Source organism: Elephantulus edwardii, unplaced genomic scaffold (genome assembly GCF_000299155.1).
Source record: "Elephantulus edwardii isolate Elephantulus edwardi_28Jun2011 unplaced genomic scaffold, EleEdw1.0 scaffold00186, whole genome shotgun sequence".
Lineage (NCBI taxonomy): Eukaryota > Metazoa > Chordata > Mammalia > Macroscelidea > Macroscelididae > Elephantulus > Elephantulus edwardii.
Window position 1 is genome coordinate 1,946,734 of NW_006399936.1, and position 17,641 is coordinate 1,964,374.

The 17,641-nt window shown below is 47.2% G+C and overlaps 1 protein-coding gene across 1 annotated transcript in view; it reads left to right on the forward strand.

Annotated features, from left to right (window-relative positions):
- The window catches only part of LOC102860029, a 31,566-nt gene that overhangs the window by 12,292 nt on the left and 1,633 nt on the right, over positions 1-17,641 (forward strand). The window contains exon 4 of the mRNA XM_006896612.1: positions 16,483-17,018. Within this exon, the coding sequence (XP_006896674.1) occupies positions 16,483-17,018 (536 nt within the window). The remainder of the gene's footprint in view (positions 1-16,482; positions 17,019-17,641) is intronic.

Here is a 17,641-nt window from a genome sequence, read left to right on the forward strand (position 1 = left end):
CAGTCTAGAGACTAAGGTGAGCCTGATCCAGGCCATAGTCTTCACAATTGCTTACTAGGTGTCAGAGAGCTGGACGATGACTAGGGATGACAGAAAGAGAATTGAAGCCTTTGAACTATGGTGCTGGAGAGAGTGTTGAATATACCACGGACTACCAGGAGAACAAACAGGTTTGACCTAGAGAGGCTGAAACCAGGCTGTTCCTTGGAGGCAAGTATTCCGAGGCTTTGTCTGACATACTTTGGTCATGTTGCAAGGAGGGACCAGTCCTTGAAGAGAGACATCATTTTTGGAAGAGTAGAGGGACAGAGAAAGAGAGGGAGACTGTTGATGAGATGGGTTGATTCAGTGACTGGGGTAATGAGGGTAGGTGTGTCAGAGACAATAAAGTTGGCACAGGATAGAGCAGGTTTTGGGGCTGTTGTACATAGGGTTGCTATGAGTGATAAGCAACTCGATGGTGCATAACAACAACGAGAAGGATTCCTTGTATGTGATGATTCACTTTTTTCTTGCTGGTGTCAGGCTTCTCCCTTTATCTCTGGTTTGGATAGGATTATGTGTCCCAGTGTTAATCTCTTTGGATTTGTCCTACTTAGAATTCACTGAAATCCTTGGATGTGTAAATTCATGTCTTTCCTCAAACTTTGGTGAGTTTTTTTGCCATTATTTCTTCAAATAGTCTTCCTTCTTTCTCTCTTCTCCTCTGGCATGTCTATAATGAATGCATAGTTAGGATTAGAGTTAGGGTTAGGGATCCCTTGTATGTGGTCATTTCTAGTCTTTGCTTTGGACCTTTACATATTTTACATATTTTCTTTCTGGTCCTTAGACTGCAACTGAGCATCTCTAGTGAATTTTACATTTTAGTTATTGTACTTTTCAACTCCTGAGTTGTTTTTTAGTTCCTGTTTCATCATTTCTATATTTTTATTAGTATTCTCCCTTTGTTCGCAGACCGTTTTCTTGATTTACTTTAGTTCTTTGTGTTTTCTTGTAGCTCTTAGAGCATATTTAAAACGATTGTTTTAAAGTCTTGACCTAGTCACTCTAATTACTTGATTTTTTTCAAGAGTGGTTTTTGCCATTTCATTTTGTTCTCTGGAATGGGCCAGCCTTCCCCATTTCTCTGTAGGCTTTACAAAAAAGGACACATTAGAGTAATATAATGTGAAAAGTCTGGAGATCATATTTCCTCCTTTCCTCTGGGTTTTATAGGTTTGTTTTATTTCCCCCCCCTTCCTCCTGTTCTTTCTTACTTCTTTTTTTGAAGGCTATAGTATCTCAATGGTTTAATAGTTTTTACAAATAATTCTTACAAAGACTGGATTAGATGGTATGCGTGTTCCCTTTCGTCTGTTCCTTTACCTTGTGTTCTGTGCTGTTTTTAGGTGGAGATTTTCAGTAGTTAAAAAGAAAAAGAAGCAAATGCTAGGAAGACAAACAAAAATACCATTTGTAGCTTTTAAAATCACCTCTATGCTGGAGCACTCCTTCAACATTAAGCTGAAACACTAATGTGTAAAACCACATGAGAAGTTTGACCAGACAAACACGGTCATTTGTGTATAAAGTGTATTCTGCTTCTTTGAGAACCCAGGATCACAACTGTAGGCTGGAAACACAGTCTATTGCTTCAACCCAACTGCCAGGCCAAGGCTGAGGAAGAGCAGCTCCAATAATAAGAAGAAGTCACAAGTCTCCCCAGCCATTCCACTGAAGTTGCTTCTTCTGTGTTTCCACATTTGCTTGGAGCCTATAAACTCTGTTTACCAGAGTTCTGAGAAGATTAGTTATGACAGTTTCTGTTTGTTTTCATGTTTCTTTGGAAGAGAGGTTCATAGGGTTTCTTAGCTCTGCCTGCTTGGTGAAGTCACTTCTTCAAAAGAGACTTCTTCCTTGGCTTCTGTAACAGTTTAATACTGAGAGTTAGAAAGTGGCCTTCCAGGGAGCTGCACTGCATCTGAGAGGTATGGGGTTCAAATCCACCAGATACTCTGCTAGAGAAGTAGGGGCAATCTCCTCCTGTACCAGTCAGGTCTGACTTGATGGTACACACACACACACACACACACACACACACACAAAATAATAAAAATAAAATTTAAAAAATTTTTTTAAAAAGAGAAAGTGTCCTTCCACGAGGTCATTCATAGATTCATGCTCTTTCTGTGATCATTTCCTAGGGCTGAAAAGTCTGCTGCGTTAAGCTAGAAGATAGAAGAGGATCATACAGGAGATTTGTATGGGTTACGCCTAGAAGTTATGCATATAATTTTGCCCACATTTCATTGGCCAGAATTCATCACATCAAAGGAGGCAGGAAAATGTACCTTAATTATATGCCCAGGAGGAACAGAGAAAGTTTCCAGTACTCTGAGGGACACCAAGATCAGCAGCTGGCTTGAAGCTACAGTTTGCATTTCCAGCTGGAGACAACAGTCCTGGGTTCTGAAAGGAGCAGATGACTCAGGTTGAATGACCCGTAGGGAGAAAGACCAGCAAGAGACAGCAAAGAGCCTTTACGAGCAAAACCAGGAGAAAATGACATTTAGGGAAAAAAAAGTTGTATGATACAGGGCTAAGACTTGAGTGAGGCAAGTGAGATGGAGAGTGAGGCCTCCTTAGCTTACCTCAGCCTTGGAGGGTCAAAGGATGTGAAGAGAGAAATGGGAGAAGACTCAGAAGATGCCGCTGGATCTGGCGGTTGACTGGTCCCTGAGATTTTAGCAAGAGCTGTTTCAGCTGAAGAAGCGAATCCGTGGCAGTTCTCAGACAGGAATCCACCTGGAATCTCAACACAAGTTAATGGCACTTTTCCAGTTTAGAAGTGTGTGCCCTTTAAAGTTTCCCAGGAAGAGAAAAGAAAGTTGAGTTTCTGTCTGTGTGTTACTTGCAGGGTTTTCTCACTTGATTGTCAGTTCAACCAGGAGGTAGGCCTTATTCCATTTCACAGCTGAGGAAATGAGGCACAAGAAAAAGAATGGTTTCCTTTTTTTTTTTTTAAAGGATGGTCTAAAGGCTCATAATTTGCCTGGTGGCAAATCATCAGGAAAATGTTCCAGTCCTGTCAAGGAAGGACTTTTTCCTGTTCCCAGCAACACAGTCGGACAGGACTGAGGAGGCTAAGCTGGCTGTGGGCTGCCACCCCTGGCTGGTGCTAGAGGGGAGCCAGTGTACAGCCGCGCGCTCTGGGAAGGTGTGTACAGACTGAGGGGCGCTGGAGGAGGGCAGGGTCCCTAGAGAACTTGAGAAGGGAAAGGTGGGTGTGGGGCTCGAGGGGGGGAGGGTTTGAGAAAGGGATAGCTAGACCCGCCCCTCTGCCCTCCCTTCAGTAGCCCCACCTCCAGCCCAGGCTCTGAGCTGAGGACACTCGGAGGACAGTGCAGAGCAGTGCATGATGGATGCAGAAGGTAAAGGAGCTGCCTGGACCTCCCTCCCATCTCCTGCCTCCTCGCAGCTCCACTTCTCACAGCCCCTTTTCCCTTCTCCATCCTTGATCTTCCCACCCCCATCTCCCTCCAACCTTGCCAAGTCCCCTACACTCCTCTTTCTGCCCTCAAGACCTCTTCTCTGTCCTCTTGTAGCAGGTCCTCAAGGAGTTCTAGGGGGGAGGAGAAAGAGGCTCGAGTTCCAGAAAGATACAAGGGCGCCTGGAGGAGACCCTGATCTTTGGGGGACCAGGGAAGCAGGCAACGGGAGGCTGGGCAGGGGAGCTGCTCTGGACTTTGGCCCCCACTGATGAAGGCAAAGTCCTGTCCATGTGTGTCTGGGTGGAGGAGGGGCTTGAGTACTGGGAGACCCGTGGACTGTGATATCTCGCAGGAGACTGTTGGCCAAATGAGAGTTGGGGCCCTGGAGTCCCCTTTGAATCCTGTCTCCCATAGGAACAGGCCATGTTACCTGATTGAGGCTCTCATTTCCTTATGTCTGTGAAATAGCCACACAGAGTGCTTGGCAGGAAAGATTGTAGGAGGACAGCCTAAGGCTAACGAGCCTTCCTTGAGCTCTCTGCTTTCTCAAGAAGAGTTCATCCTCCTGGGCTTCTCTGTCCCCAACCTCTGCCAGGATCTCAGCAGCTCCAATCTTACCTGCCCCCACCCCAGGCTTGGCCCAGGCTTCCCAAGGGGGCACATGTGCAAGCGCTGGGCACCTTCCCATCGTCCTGTGTCTGTCCCTCTTGAGATCACACCAGCCTGGCTGTGACATGTATCTTGCTGTCCACCATCTGTGGGATCTGCAGCTCCTTATGGACCTTCACCAGCCTTGATTAGGCATCTGGAAACAGAAAGAAGCATCTAGCCTCATGGGCTGTTGTGTGAACTGAGTGCGTTGACAGATGTCAAGGTGTTCTTGATCTTTCCGCTTTAAGACTGAGTTTCTTTACCAAGGAATCATGATCAGGTGTGGAGGATGTGTGTGAAACCCCTGAATTTGTATAGGAATTATGTGTGTTCATGAGAACATCATTATCCATTTTTCTGGGGAGGATAGATTTTATCAGATTCAGCCTCTCTGAGGAGTAAACTGGAAACCTCAGTCAAAGGGTGTCAGTCAGCGATGTCATTGTTGCCCTCGCCCTGTAGTTTCTCCATCACGATTTAGGAATGACTCCAGAGGCAGACGCTTGGGTTCAAATCCTACCACGGCCATCTGCTGGCTGTGTGACCCTCCACAAGTGGCTTGGCCTCACTGTGCCTCAGTTTACCCAACTGAAAGTGAAATAGTAACTCCCTTACAGGGGTGTGTCAAGGACTAAGTGAGAGAAGATCCTCGAAGCTCTTGACAGTCTAGTCAGAACCAACGCATAGCTGACCCTCCAGCGGGTTTTCAGAGACCTTAAATCACGGGAGAGGAGATTGTCCATTTTTCTACTGAGAAACTTCTGGTGAATTCAGACTGCCAGAGAGGCTAGCCCTGTGGGTTAGCAGCACAACAGAAATCACTGTTGTGTTGTGGTTGTGTTGATGCTGTTGTTTCTGGGATCTGCCTCTCCAGCCCTGAATCCTCCAGCTCCTGCACCATTTGGGGGAGTGCTGTGTGCTTGTCTCTGCTTCTACAGCTCCCTACCTGGCAAACTGCCCCCCAGATCAGTTCTCTCTATCATCTTCGTTTCTATTCGTGTCTGCCCATCCTTCCACTCAGAAACTTCATAGACATTTTTGACCCCTCCCTCTCGCTCGTACCCACCCGCCTTGCATCCAAACAGGCCTTACCTCATGGCATCAATTCCCCCCACTAGTCTTCTTTTGGGGAGCAGCTTGTGTAGATTGTATCACTGCCTTTTTACCTACATCAGAGTGAACACCTGATTTTCACTCTCTGGGTGAAGCCAGAAGCATCCGTGGGTGGACCTGCAGGAGATAAGCTGGAAGGGGCTGGACAAGTGAAGGGGGTGGATCAAAGGCCAGGAAAATGGGACACTTGAAGAGGCCAGTGCAGAGTTGGGGCACTAGCAGATGGAGACTGGTGGGCAAATGCAGGGTCACTAGGCATGAGCCAACACGAGAGGGAGAGAGTGGTGGTGATCCTTGTGAACGTGGGGCCCAGGGACAGTGTCCATTTCTTACAGCCTAGAGAGCAATGTCCTCCCCTTACCAGTCACCACGGCTCACTGCTTCTTGCTCAGGCCATTGCAGCAGCCTCTCAACTTGTATCTTTCAAGACTCTAATCATAAGACCTTGAAAGAATTGATGATGCCTCTGAATGGTAGTGTTGGCAGAGTAGTGACTGTGCCACGGACGACCGAAACCTCAACCCGCCTCTGAAGAAGCGTAGTCAGGGGGTTCTTAGGAGCAAGGAAGTATCTCACATACTTTGGGTGTATTATCAGGAAGAACCAGTCCTTGGAAAAGGACATCAGGCTTGGAAAAGCAGAGGGTCGGTGCAAGAGAGGAAGATCCTTGATCAGATGGATTGACAAAGGACTGCAACAGTGGAGTGGAGTGCAGCAGAGATCACGAAGACGGTGCTGGATCAGGCAGGAACTTGTTCTGTTGCACTTAGGATCCCAGTGAGTCAAGGTTGACTCGACGGTCCCTAACAAGAAACACGGACTCTCAGATAGGGTAGCCACTTGCCTAAGAGACACAGCTAGTGCAGCAGAGGTTCAAACCCAGACACTTCTGAAACTCTCGTCCGGGTTCCGTTTCTATGGGTGGTGCTGTCAGAAGGGTCCAGTCGTGGGAAGAAAACATCATGCTTAGAAAAGTGGAGGGTCAGAGAAAGAGAGGAAGACCCTCAACAGGGCAGACTGACACAGTGACTGTGGCAATGGGCTCGAGCGAATCAGAGGTGGCGAGTGGCGCAGGATGGGGCGATGATCAGATCTGAAGTTCACAGGATCACAATGAGCTGTAATCAATTAGTTCTGCCTGTTCCCATCATACCAGTAACAGAGCCCCAGGCGCCTTCAGCGTGGCTCACAGGACTCTGTGAACGTTGAGTTAATAAACACATAATAACTGAAAATATAACTCAGTACCAGGTAAACAACAGTGTGATGAGGTGAGTGAGAGGACTCTGGAGCCATCCTGCCTGAGTTTGTGATTCTGACTTCACACTTCTCAGCTGCCTTTGGGCAAGCCTTTGGCAAACTTGTTGTACCTCAGTTTCTTTATCTGTAAAATGGAGATGATAATAATAGTACCTACCTCATAGGGTTGCTGTGAGGATTGACTGTGTTGTTGTTAGGTGCTTTTGAGTTGACCGTGACTCAGAACCACCCTTGTGAACGACAAGTCTGAAGCCTGCCCCATCCTGCGCCATCCTCTTCCTCTCGGAAATGCTCGAGTCGTTGTGTCAATCCAGCTGGTTGAGGGTCTTCCTCTATTTCTCTGACCCTTCTCTTTTCCAAGCACGACAACATGCCCAAAGTATGTGAGAACAAGTTTCACCGTCCTTGTCTCTAACAACCCTGGCTACACTTCACCCAAATGTGTTAGTCTGTATAAAATGCTTAGAACAGTGCCCATGAAGGGGTGTTAGCTGTTAATATTATTTGCATTCTATCATCAGATTCTACTAGAACAAAAGGGTCCCAGGACCAGGCTCTCTTGGCTTTGCCTGTAGCTGCAGACCAAATGAGTCTGCCTCACATACCATCTCTGTGCAGCAGGAGAGGAAGATCTTGGATGAGATGGACTGACTCAGTGACTGTGGTAATGGGGGTATGTGTGTCAGAGACAATAAGGTTGGCTCAAGATACAGCAGGGTTCAGAGCTGTTGTACACAGGGTCACTACGAGTCGCAAGCGATTCGATGGCACGTAACAATAACAACATATTATATTCATGTTGGGTGAGCAGGCAGAACTCTTCTTGTGTCCCATCTAGCTAAGGCTTGAACACATGTAGTTTAATGGCTGAATGAGACATAAAGGAATCTTTAATTAAGAGATCAGCATAGAGAGACGCTAAAACTTGGTCAACCATCCAAAGAGGAACGTCTACTGTCAGAGGGAGAAGACGTCATGTGTCCTGACGGTCCCCCTGCATCTCTTTACACTCTTAGTACATAGAAATGAGGTGCAGAAAATATCCCGGGATGCTTTGTGTCCCCTTAGAAACAGGGATACTAATTTTCATAAAACTCTGGGCTGCCAACTCTGGGCATCACCTTGAGAGATCAAAGTTACTTCTCATAGGTTAAAACTGTAATCAGGCATATTGGAGAATGTTTATACACAATAGTGTTGCAATTCCCCCAGGCCTGACCATTCCTTGAGGAAGCCTGACAGTATCTTGATAAGGCCTGACCATATCCTGATAAGGTAATTAGATGACCAGATCCTGACAAGGCCCTAGGCCTGACCACATCCTGGCAGGACCCTTGCCCCCAAATTCCTGAGCAAATGGCCATCCCCTCTAAATCTCCTTAACAGCCCCTATAAAAGGAAACTGCTTTTGTCTGCCTGCATGCCGTTCTGATCTCTGCACAGTCACCTGGTATCCCTCTCAGGTCTACTTAATAAAAGCTGTTTGCTACTTAGAACCAGCTTCTTCTTGTTGTCTTTCTCTCTCAGCTCTCTAACAGATGGGAAACAGCTGTCTCCTCACCATCGCATCTTCTCTGGACCAGCTCTCTGAGACGTTCCCTTACACCTGTAAAACAAACACTCAGCTCCCTCAAACTCCTCTCACCAACAGCTGCAAATTAGGAGAATCCATATTTTCAGAGCCACCCACAGAAATTCCTTTTGTTGAAAATGCTTGAGAGCAGTCAGAGTCTAAAGAAAATCAGATATATATATATATATATATCTGATACACACACACATACATATACATATAGGGATATATAGAGATAAATATTCTATAAATAGAGCATGGCGTGTGTAACATCCTGCCTCTACGATAGGCAATCAGAACAATTTATCTCGAGAGCGGCTAGTGAATAATCTCCACTGGTTGGAAACTGCTGGGCGTTCTACAAGAACCCAAGTTATGGAAAGGGAAGATGTGGGTTTATATTTTTCATTTTTTCAGCTGTAAAGTTTTCCACCCCTCCCGATCAGCCAGTTTGTCACCCCATGGCAGTCTGCGTGCTGCTTTGATGTCGGAGGCGAACGCCGTCAGTATTTCAAATGCCAGCAAGGTCAGCCATGGTTGGGTCTCAGCCGAGCTTCCAGACTAAAACTAGGAAGAAAGGCCTAGTTCTGTACTTAGGAAAATTTGGCCAATGAAAACCTTATTGATCACAATAGAGTATTGTCCATATAGTTGCCAGAAGAAAGGGCTCTAAGCTGGAGAGCTCCAGAGGACAGCTGCAACAATGGACTCACATATTCATGACAATGACACAGGACCAGCCATTGCTAATGGCCCTTGGCCTTGTTCTGTCAATGACCTTGAGCTTCTCCATTGTCTCTCTCCACAGATGCAGCTCTCAGAGTGCTGTGTATTCCATCTGGTGAGGGCCACGTGACTAGTTGCTGCTTATGTTGTTGGGGAGGAAAAAAAAGAATTTGGAATGAATAAGTTGTTGATCTTGCAGAATTCTATCATGTGACCCCCTGGTGCTGTTTGTCACAAAAGCCATTATTTTCCAACTACTGTTTCTCCTTGGAGAACTCTGGTGGTTTAGACTGAAGGGAGTTGTGTTGTTAAGTCGAAGGCAGAGCCTTTCTGGAGATTCAGATCCACCAGCATCTCTGCCGGGAGAAGTATGGGAAATCTCCTCACGTTGGGCTCACAGCCTTGGAAAGTCCACTGGAGGCTCAGCTGTGACTCAGGTCCAGCCATTACGAGAACCCTCATTTTCTTTTTTTTTTTTCTATAATTATATTTTATTAATTTTCATAAACATTTACAGAGATTTTGGGCTTCCACTCATTCATTGTTGCACTATTCTCTCTACCCTCCTCCCAGTTTGTTCTTGTCCAAATGCCACAGTGCTTGTCAAAGCCAGTTCTGATTAATCTTCTTTGTCAGTGTGTCCTTTGCCATTCCCTATCACTCCTCCCTGAGAGAGACTTCACCCTGAGTCATAAGGAAAAGGGGACGGCGTATTCTCTTAGCTACTTCCTGCTGAAAAGGGACGCTGTGGGTTTCAGGGTGAAGACCTTCTCTCACTACTCTAAAGGGCCCCTTTGGCAGTAGGAAACACATCGACTATTATGGAGATTGATTTTGGAATTCAGATGCACTCTTATTGATTGTGCTTGGCTGTACATGTACATATCCTTCAAGATGTATCATGGGGGTGTTGCAACCTAGAAGACACAAATTTGACTAACAAGTTATAAGTACATGAGTCCAAAAATTATGGAAAAGTAAAAGAAAAGATTCTTTCATTGTTTTACAAACCCTCCCCCAGGTCCCCTCCACCATGTAGCCCTCGCTCTAGTCTCCTGTGATGACAGAAATACCCAGTTACATCTCTCTTTTAGACGGAGAACCCTCATTTTCAACTTCTCCATTTCAACCGCCAGCTGGAATCAGTGCATCTCGATTGCATAGTTGATACATTTCAGACTATAGAGGTTCTTGGAAGTCCTGCTTCTTCAGCTTTAGTAGTTGGTGTATAAACTTGGATATGGGTCATATTAATGGGTCTTCCTTGCACGTGCGTGGACCCTGACAGTGTTACACTTCAGAGTAGATCTTGAAATGTCCGTTTTTACAATGAATGTGACTCCATTGCCGTTCAATTTCTCATTCCCAGCGTAATAGACTATTGTTGTTGTTTAGGTGCCGTTGAATCAAGTGCAGCGCATAGTGACCCTGTGAACAACAGATCTGAACCTCGCCCCAACCTCACAATCATCAGCCCTAACACCCTGGAGCCCATCGCCGCAGTCACTGTGGCACCTCATCTCGTCGCGGCTCTTCCTCTCTTTCACTGTCCCCTCCAGCTTTCCAAGCATGATGTCCTTCTCTAAGGGACAGCTTCTCCTAATGACATTCCCAAAACATGTGAGATGACGCTTTGTCGTCTTACCGCCAAAGAGCACTCCCGCGATACCTTCTCCAAGACCGTAGAATTAGCTCGTTCAGAATGGTCCATCTCAGCTCACTAACGCTCAGGGTATTGACCACTATGTGCTCCGTTTCTTCTTTTCCCCATGTCATTCATTTTTGACAGCTTCCACTCTTCCTGAATGCACACTTTGTATCTTCTTTATTCTGAGTATTAGCCTGCAGCTGTGTCTTCCCGTTTTCCGTTATCCCACATCAGCAGTTGTTGTTATTGTTGTTTGCCATTGAGCACGACTCACAGCGATTAAAGATTCCAAAAGCTGTGCTCCTTTTTTTTTTTACATGCTGAGGAAAACTTGTATTTATTTATTTTTTTAAAATTTTTTTTCTTTTTATTGAAAACTTGTATTTAGAATTAGCCCACTGGACTCAGTTTAGATGATCCCAATTTTGTTGGCAACATCCAGAGTATCATAGTGAGGAGTGAGTCGAAAATAGGCCTTCTTCTCTCCATCAGGCCTAATCAAAGTATTGACCTTGGCCACATCTGTGTCATAGAGCTTCTTTACAGCTTGTTTAATTTGGTGCTTGTTGGCCTTGACATCCACAATGAACACAAGTGTGTTGTTATCTTCTATCTTCTTCATGGCTGTCTCAGTGGTCAGGGGAAACTTGATGATGGCATAGTGGTCAAGCTTGTTTCTCCTGGGGGCGCTCTTCTGGGGGTATTTGGACTGCCTTCGGAGTCTCAGCGTCTTAGGACGCCGGAAGGTGGGTGATATGCGGATCTTCTATTTTTTTTTTTTTGGCTATGGACGCCCTTCAGGACAGCCTTCTTGACCTTTAATGCCTTTGCTTCGGCTTCAGTTTTGAGAGGGGCAGGGGCTTCCTTCTTCGCTTTCGGCACCATCTTCGTAGAAAGGGAGCTGTGCTCCTTTGAAGGCAGCTCTGTCCCAGGTACATTTGAGCACCTTCAAGCTTCTGAGGCTCATTTTTGGCTCTCTATTAGACCAGTGCTTGCTCGATGCTGGGGGCTGATTGCCGGGGCAGCCCTTTCTCTAACCCTGCAGCCTTCAGCTGCACCATTCCGGCGAAGCGCTGCCTGGATGTCTGTCTCTTCCTTTAACTCTTACTCCCACCATCCATTTACTGCTCAGCCTTCTATTTCAGGTCTCCTCTCTGGCTTCCTGGGGGCCCTCCCAAGCCACCTAATCAGGTCATACTCTCTCAGCTCTCTGTTTTTATCCATTGTTATGCTCTCTTAGAGGCAAAGACTGTCTACATCTCAAGGATCTAGCATTTGAGTGTTCAAATATTAAGGAGCTCCTTTGGAGCTGTGCTGCCAATCCAAAGGTTCTTGGTTCGAACCCAAAGCTCTTTGGTTTGAATGCACTGGCTACTTCATGAGAGAAAGATGGGAAGTCTCCTCCTTTGTGATTTACTTCCTGTGAAAACCCTCTGGAGGGTCAGCTGTGAGTTGGTTCTGGCATTTTACTCAAGTGTCTACATACTGACCAATGTAAATATGCTGCTTCTATAGGTCAAACAATGTCACTCTCATATTGTTTGGCTTAATGAGTAAGTGCTCAATGATACTCATCCAACATTCAACCAGAAAGTATAGGCCCACACTTGGCTCTCACACCACCTGGGTTTCAAGCCGTGCTCTGCTATTTTTAGCTAAGTGATCTTGAATAAGCAGCTTGACATCTTTTTTTTTTAATTTTTGTGTGAGTGTACCGTCAAATCAGATCTGACTGGTACAGGAGGAGATTGTTCCTCCTTTTCCCGCAGAGCATCTGGTGGATTCGAACCGTGTGCCTGTGGGATTGTAGTTGCAGCTCCTTGCCACTAGGCCACCAGAGCTCCCCAGCAGCTTGACATCTTAAGGTCCTTGGATTCATCATGAATAATGAGGATGACAATAACCACCCAGAAAGTTGTTCTGAAACCCAGTTAAATTCATGTTAGAACATTAACAGCCCTATAGTATGCATGTTTCTTTTAAAAAAGAGCAAAGAAACAAACAAAACACCCCAAACTGAAACATTTACCAAGTGTGAAGGAAGCGTAAAGAAGTGACTAAGTGTCCCCAAGGAAGGGGAGGGCAGTTTTTAGTGGCCTTGAATGATGAGTAATCCTTTCCAGGCAGAGCAGTGGGGCGGGAGGAGGTGGACCAGGAGCAGGTGCCAGACTGAAAGAGCAGATGGTGTTCAAAGACTTGAAAGTAAGAAAATAATACAAGGTCTGCGGGGCAGGAGGCTCAGAGCAGAATTTATGGGAGAAATGGTGGGAGGTGACAGCGGAGTGGAAAAGAACTGAACTATTTAGCTAAAGCCACTTCTCATCTGTCAGTTGGTGGCTTGCGTGTTGCTGTGATGCTCGAAGCTATCCCACCAGTATTGCAAATACCAGCAGGACTGGCTCCAGCAGAGCTTCCAGGCTAAGACAGGCTAGGAAGCAGGACTGGGGATCCGCTTCTGCAATCGTTGGCCATTGAAAACCGGATGGGAAGCAGTGGGGCGTTATCTTTTGTAGTGCTGGATACGAATGTTGACTCTGCCGTGGAAAGCCAAGAGAACAAGCACATCTGTGTTAGAGGAAATGCAACCAGCGTGCTCTTCAGAGACAAGGACGGTGACACTTCATCTCACATGCTCTGGGCATGTTGTCAGGACCGGTCAGTCCTTGGAAAAAGACGTGATGCTGGGAAAGGTCAGCAAAAGAGAAGAAGACCTCAATGAAGTGGATTGGGACAGTGACTGCAACAGTGAAATCGACCGTGACGGAGAGCTTGGGGATGGTGCAGGACCGAGCAGCTTCAGAGCTGGGGCTCAGGGCGTTGCTGTGAGTCACAGTCGACTTGGCAGGACCTAACAATAGTGCAGGGAAATGAGGTGCTCAGCTTGGAACCTCGAAATATAGCTGCAGAATCAACGGTCCATCTCAGCTCACTGTTACCTACGACACCAATCTTGATGTGTTTGCTTTCTTTTTTTACAACTTGTGGTTTTCCTAGATTCATGCTTTGTATATTCTAGATTCTGACTATTGATGGATGCTTGCAGCTGTTTCTCCTCATTTTGAGTTGCACGTACAGGCAAATAAAGGTCTATCGGCAAATCCATCCTCATCGTTGAAGGTGACTCTGCTTTGAGGGGGTGGCTCCTCTCCAGTTATGTTTTGAGGTGTTTTTTCTTAAATATTTTAATTAGTGTGTGTGTGTGTGTGTGTGTGTGTGTGTGTGTGTGTGTGTTGTCAAATTGGATCTGACAGGTACAGGAGGAGATTTCCTCTCCTTCTCCAGCTGAGCATCTGGTGGATTTGAATTCTGGGGCTTCGTCTGACATACTTTGGACATGTTGCCAGGAGGGACGGATGGGTCCTTGGAGAGGGACATCATGCTTGGGAGGGTTGAGGGACAACGCAGGAGGGGAAGACCCTCCTTGAGATGGATTGATTCGGTGACTGGGGTAATCGGGATGGGTGTGTCAGAGGCGGTGCGGTTGGCGCAGGATAGAGCAGGGCTTAGGGCTGTTGTGCATAGGGTCGCTATGAGTCGGAAACGACTCGACGGCACATAACAACAACAACCTCTGCGATTGCAGTGCAAATTCTTGCTCCCTGTTTTGAGTGTCTCTTAACCAGAGTTTGGGTTCTTTTACTTCACACATTGTATCAGTACTTCTACTGCTGAGTAGAATCCCGTTGTTGTATAGGTGCACCTGTTTGCTTCTCCACTTACTAGTTGAAGGATTCAAATTTGTTGTTGTTTTTTTCCAAAAGATCACAGCACCTAATTTAGAAAGATAAATAAGCCTGGTAATGGTCTTCCAAAAAGCAGCCAATGAGAGCGCTGGATCGGAGCCGTCCAAGCCTGTTGTGCACAGGGTTGGAGGAGAGATGGCCAAATCAGCTGGAACTGCAACAACAGCTCATTTGAATGGACTGAAGGGCCTCCATCTGCATTCCAAGCTCTCATCGCGACCAGGGTTCACTGGAGTCAAGGCCACATCTGTATCCCTTTTACTGTCTTTTGGTCCCAACACCCAACGTGGTCACAGCTGCCATGGAATGATGTTGTTAGGTGCCATCGAGTCAAGTATGACTCATAGTGACCCTAATAGTGACCCTGTGAACAACAGGTCTGAACCCTGTCCTATCCTGTGCCGTCCTCACAATCTCTGACACGCTCCAGCCCATTGCTGCAGGAACTGTGACAACCCACCTGGCTGAGGGTCTTCTCTCTTGCTCTTCCTCCACCTTCCCAAGCATGATGTCCCTCTCCAGGTAATAACCTCTCTTAGAGGAGGGGAAACCCCTTGGGGAAACTGTGAGAGATAATTCGGCAGGGAGGGCCAGGTACAATCCCTGGGGGGCTGTGGCTCAGGAGGAGAAGAAAGTGGATGGGTGAAGAAAAGTTAGACAAGAGGGTCGGCTTCCAGCAAGCTGGAATGCCCAGCCTCACCTTCACCTTGGAGGTATATTCATCCTCCAAATGAAGCTAGTAGAAAACAAGCAAACAAACAAAGCCCTCCTCCTGTGCCATCTCTTTGGCTCCATTGCACCCCTGTTCTCAAGGGAAGTCACTGTGGCAGGTGCCCTGTGTACCAGTGAAGCTGGAGGTCTCGTCCTGACCGATAGATGGCAATGTTGTATAAAGTCTAAGGCCTGCTTTCACGATGATTTCATCCCCAAGTAAAGAAGAGTTCATTAGTACTGCACTCCGGGCCACCATGGCCACAACCCTCATTTTACAGACAAATCATTCATTCGTTCTCCTGAAGCTGTGCCTCATACAGCAGGGCCTCAAACTCAATTTTCCAGTGTTCTTTCCTTCTTGTGGTGCCCCCCCAAAGAGGCAGTTCGCTAGTCTCTTTAGTAGTTAAGACATCTCCCAGGTAGAGCAAAGACAGACAGCCATGACCTGGTTGCATCTGACCCTGGCATTAATTTGCTGTGTGACCTTGGTACATCTGCCTTCCCTCTCTGGTCCTCCATCGCCACATCTGTGAAAAATTCAACTTTCAACGTTAAAATACTTGGTGTTATAGTGAAGACTAGGATGAAGCAGCGTTCCTCCATCCTCCCCGACACAATCTCCCATTCAGGTGGGATTCAGCTTGCAAATAACTAACCCTCAGCAGACTATGAGCAGTGCTGGTGGAGTAGTGTGCGTTACATATTACACTGCCAACCAAAAGGTCAATGGTTCGAATCCACCAACTACTCTGAAGGAGAAAGATGGGCAGTCTCCTCCTGTAAAGATCTGCAGCCTCTGGAACCCCATGGTGGATCTCTAAGAGTTGGGATTGACTGAGGGGCAGTGGGTGGGTAGGCAGAATGCAAAAGCTGCCGGTGACATCAAGGTTGGGCATCCAGGCTGACTGTATGGCTGTGAAAATACTGAGATGCAGTAAAACCTATGAAAGCCAGAAACTGAAATATAGAGACCTGTCAGAGAAGGAAAGTGTAAATATTTTCTACTAAATTGAGTGAGGGAGAAACAGTACGTCTGTGCCCTGTCACAGGCAGAGAATTTGCTAGACCTGAGGCAGGTGGCTGCATCTGGCTCTGCCCCTCTCCAGGCTTCATTGTCTCTTCCCTGCGGTGACTGGCCTCCCAGCACTGAGCTTGCCAGATGAAATATGGGGCACCAGTTAAACTTAAGTTTTAGGCAAACAATAGATACGTTTTTAGGATAAGTACGTACTAAATATTGCCTAGGACATGTTTATGCTAAAAATGGATTGTCATTTATCAGAAATTTAAATTTAACCAAGTGTCGTGGATTTCTATTTCTCCCATCTGGCACCCTGGTCCCACGCGCCAGTCCCCACCCCCGCTCCCCTGTCCCTTCCCTGGGAGTCCAGGTCTTCACTCGGATTGATTAGTGCCCAGTTTAATTGGTTGCTGATTTTCCCCCCCTTCTTTATTGTTTGAAGCAAAATTTCCAGTTGACCACAGATGGACACAACACCTCTTGGTTGCTGAATATTTTGTAGCCAGCTCCCTGCTACAAGTGAGGCTGTTATGTAACTACTGTTCTTTTCCTCTCTCCAGACCCGGCCCTCCTGCTGCCCCCTGGCACCCTGGCAGCTCTGGCAGCTGCCTGGCTCCAAGAGGACTGCCCAGGCCACAACCACTCAGCCTTGGTGACTGGAGCGGCCCCCTCCCAGGCTGCATTATGGGCCAAGTCTCCGGGGGTCCTGGCTGGGAAGCCTTTCTTCGATGCCATCTTCGCACAGCTTAACTGCCAGGTCTCCTGGTTCCTCCCCGAGGGGTCGAAGCTGGTGCCCGTGGCCAAGGTGGCCGAGGTCCGGGGCCCTGCCCACTGCCTGCTGCTGGGGGAACGAGTCGCCCTGAACATGCTGGCTCGATGCAGCGGGGTGGCCAGTGCTGCAGCCTCAGCTGTGGAGGTGGCCCGGGGCACCAGCTGGACGGGCCAGGTGGCGGGAACAAGAAAGACCACACCCGGCTTCCGGCTGGTGGAGAAGTACGGGATGCTTGTGGGCGGGGCAGCCTCCCACCGCTACGATCTGGGGGGGCTGGTGATGGTGAAGGACAATCACATCGTGGCAGCTGGTGGTGTGGAGAAGGTGTGTGTCTGACTGAGCCCCTGCCCTGGTCCTGGCTCACCTTGTCCCTCCTTACAGCCCCGCAGGGACCCTCAGCCACACCTGCTGGACAGTGGGAGCCTGTGAGTCAGGCGACAAAAGCCTGCTTGGCACCCCCCGTCCTCTGGTTCTAGCTCTGAGTTGAGGCGTGGACTAGCTTTCTGCAATCACTCGTCTGTCACTTGACATGTTCTGGAACAGATGACCAACCACTGAGGACCCAGTGCCAGAGGCACCGTGACCTTGGCAGGCCCCACTCCCACTCCCCGGCCCTCAGCTTCCCTAGCTGGAATACTATTCTTGAACACTTTTCTCTGGCTCTAGTAGGTTGAATTGAGCCTGGATCCAAATGACAAATATTATTGATATTTGACCATTTATGACCCACAAAAGTGGCAATTTCATCCTCCCATGCTATATCCTGCTCTGAAAATCCACAGGAGGTTCAGCTATGAGTTGCTTTCAACAAAATGGCAAAAGACAACAACATAATGTAATAGAATCTATCCTTCAATGTTCTCATTAATTCCAAACACATGTTATCCATCTGTTGTTTGTTGTTGTTGTTATGTGCCATCGAGTCACATGTGACTCATAGTGACCCT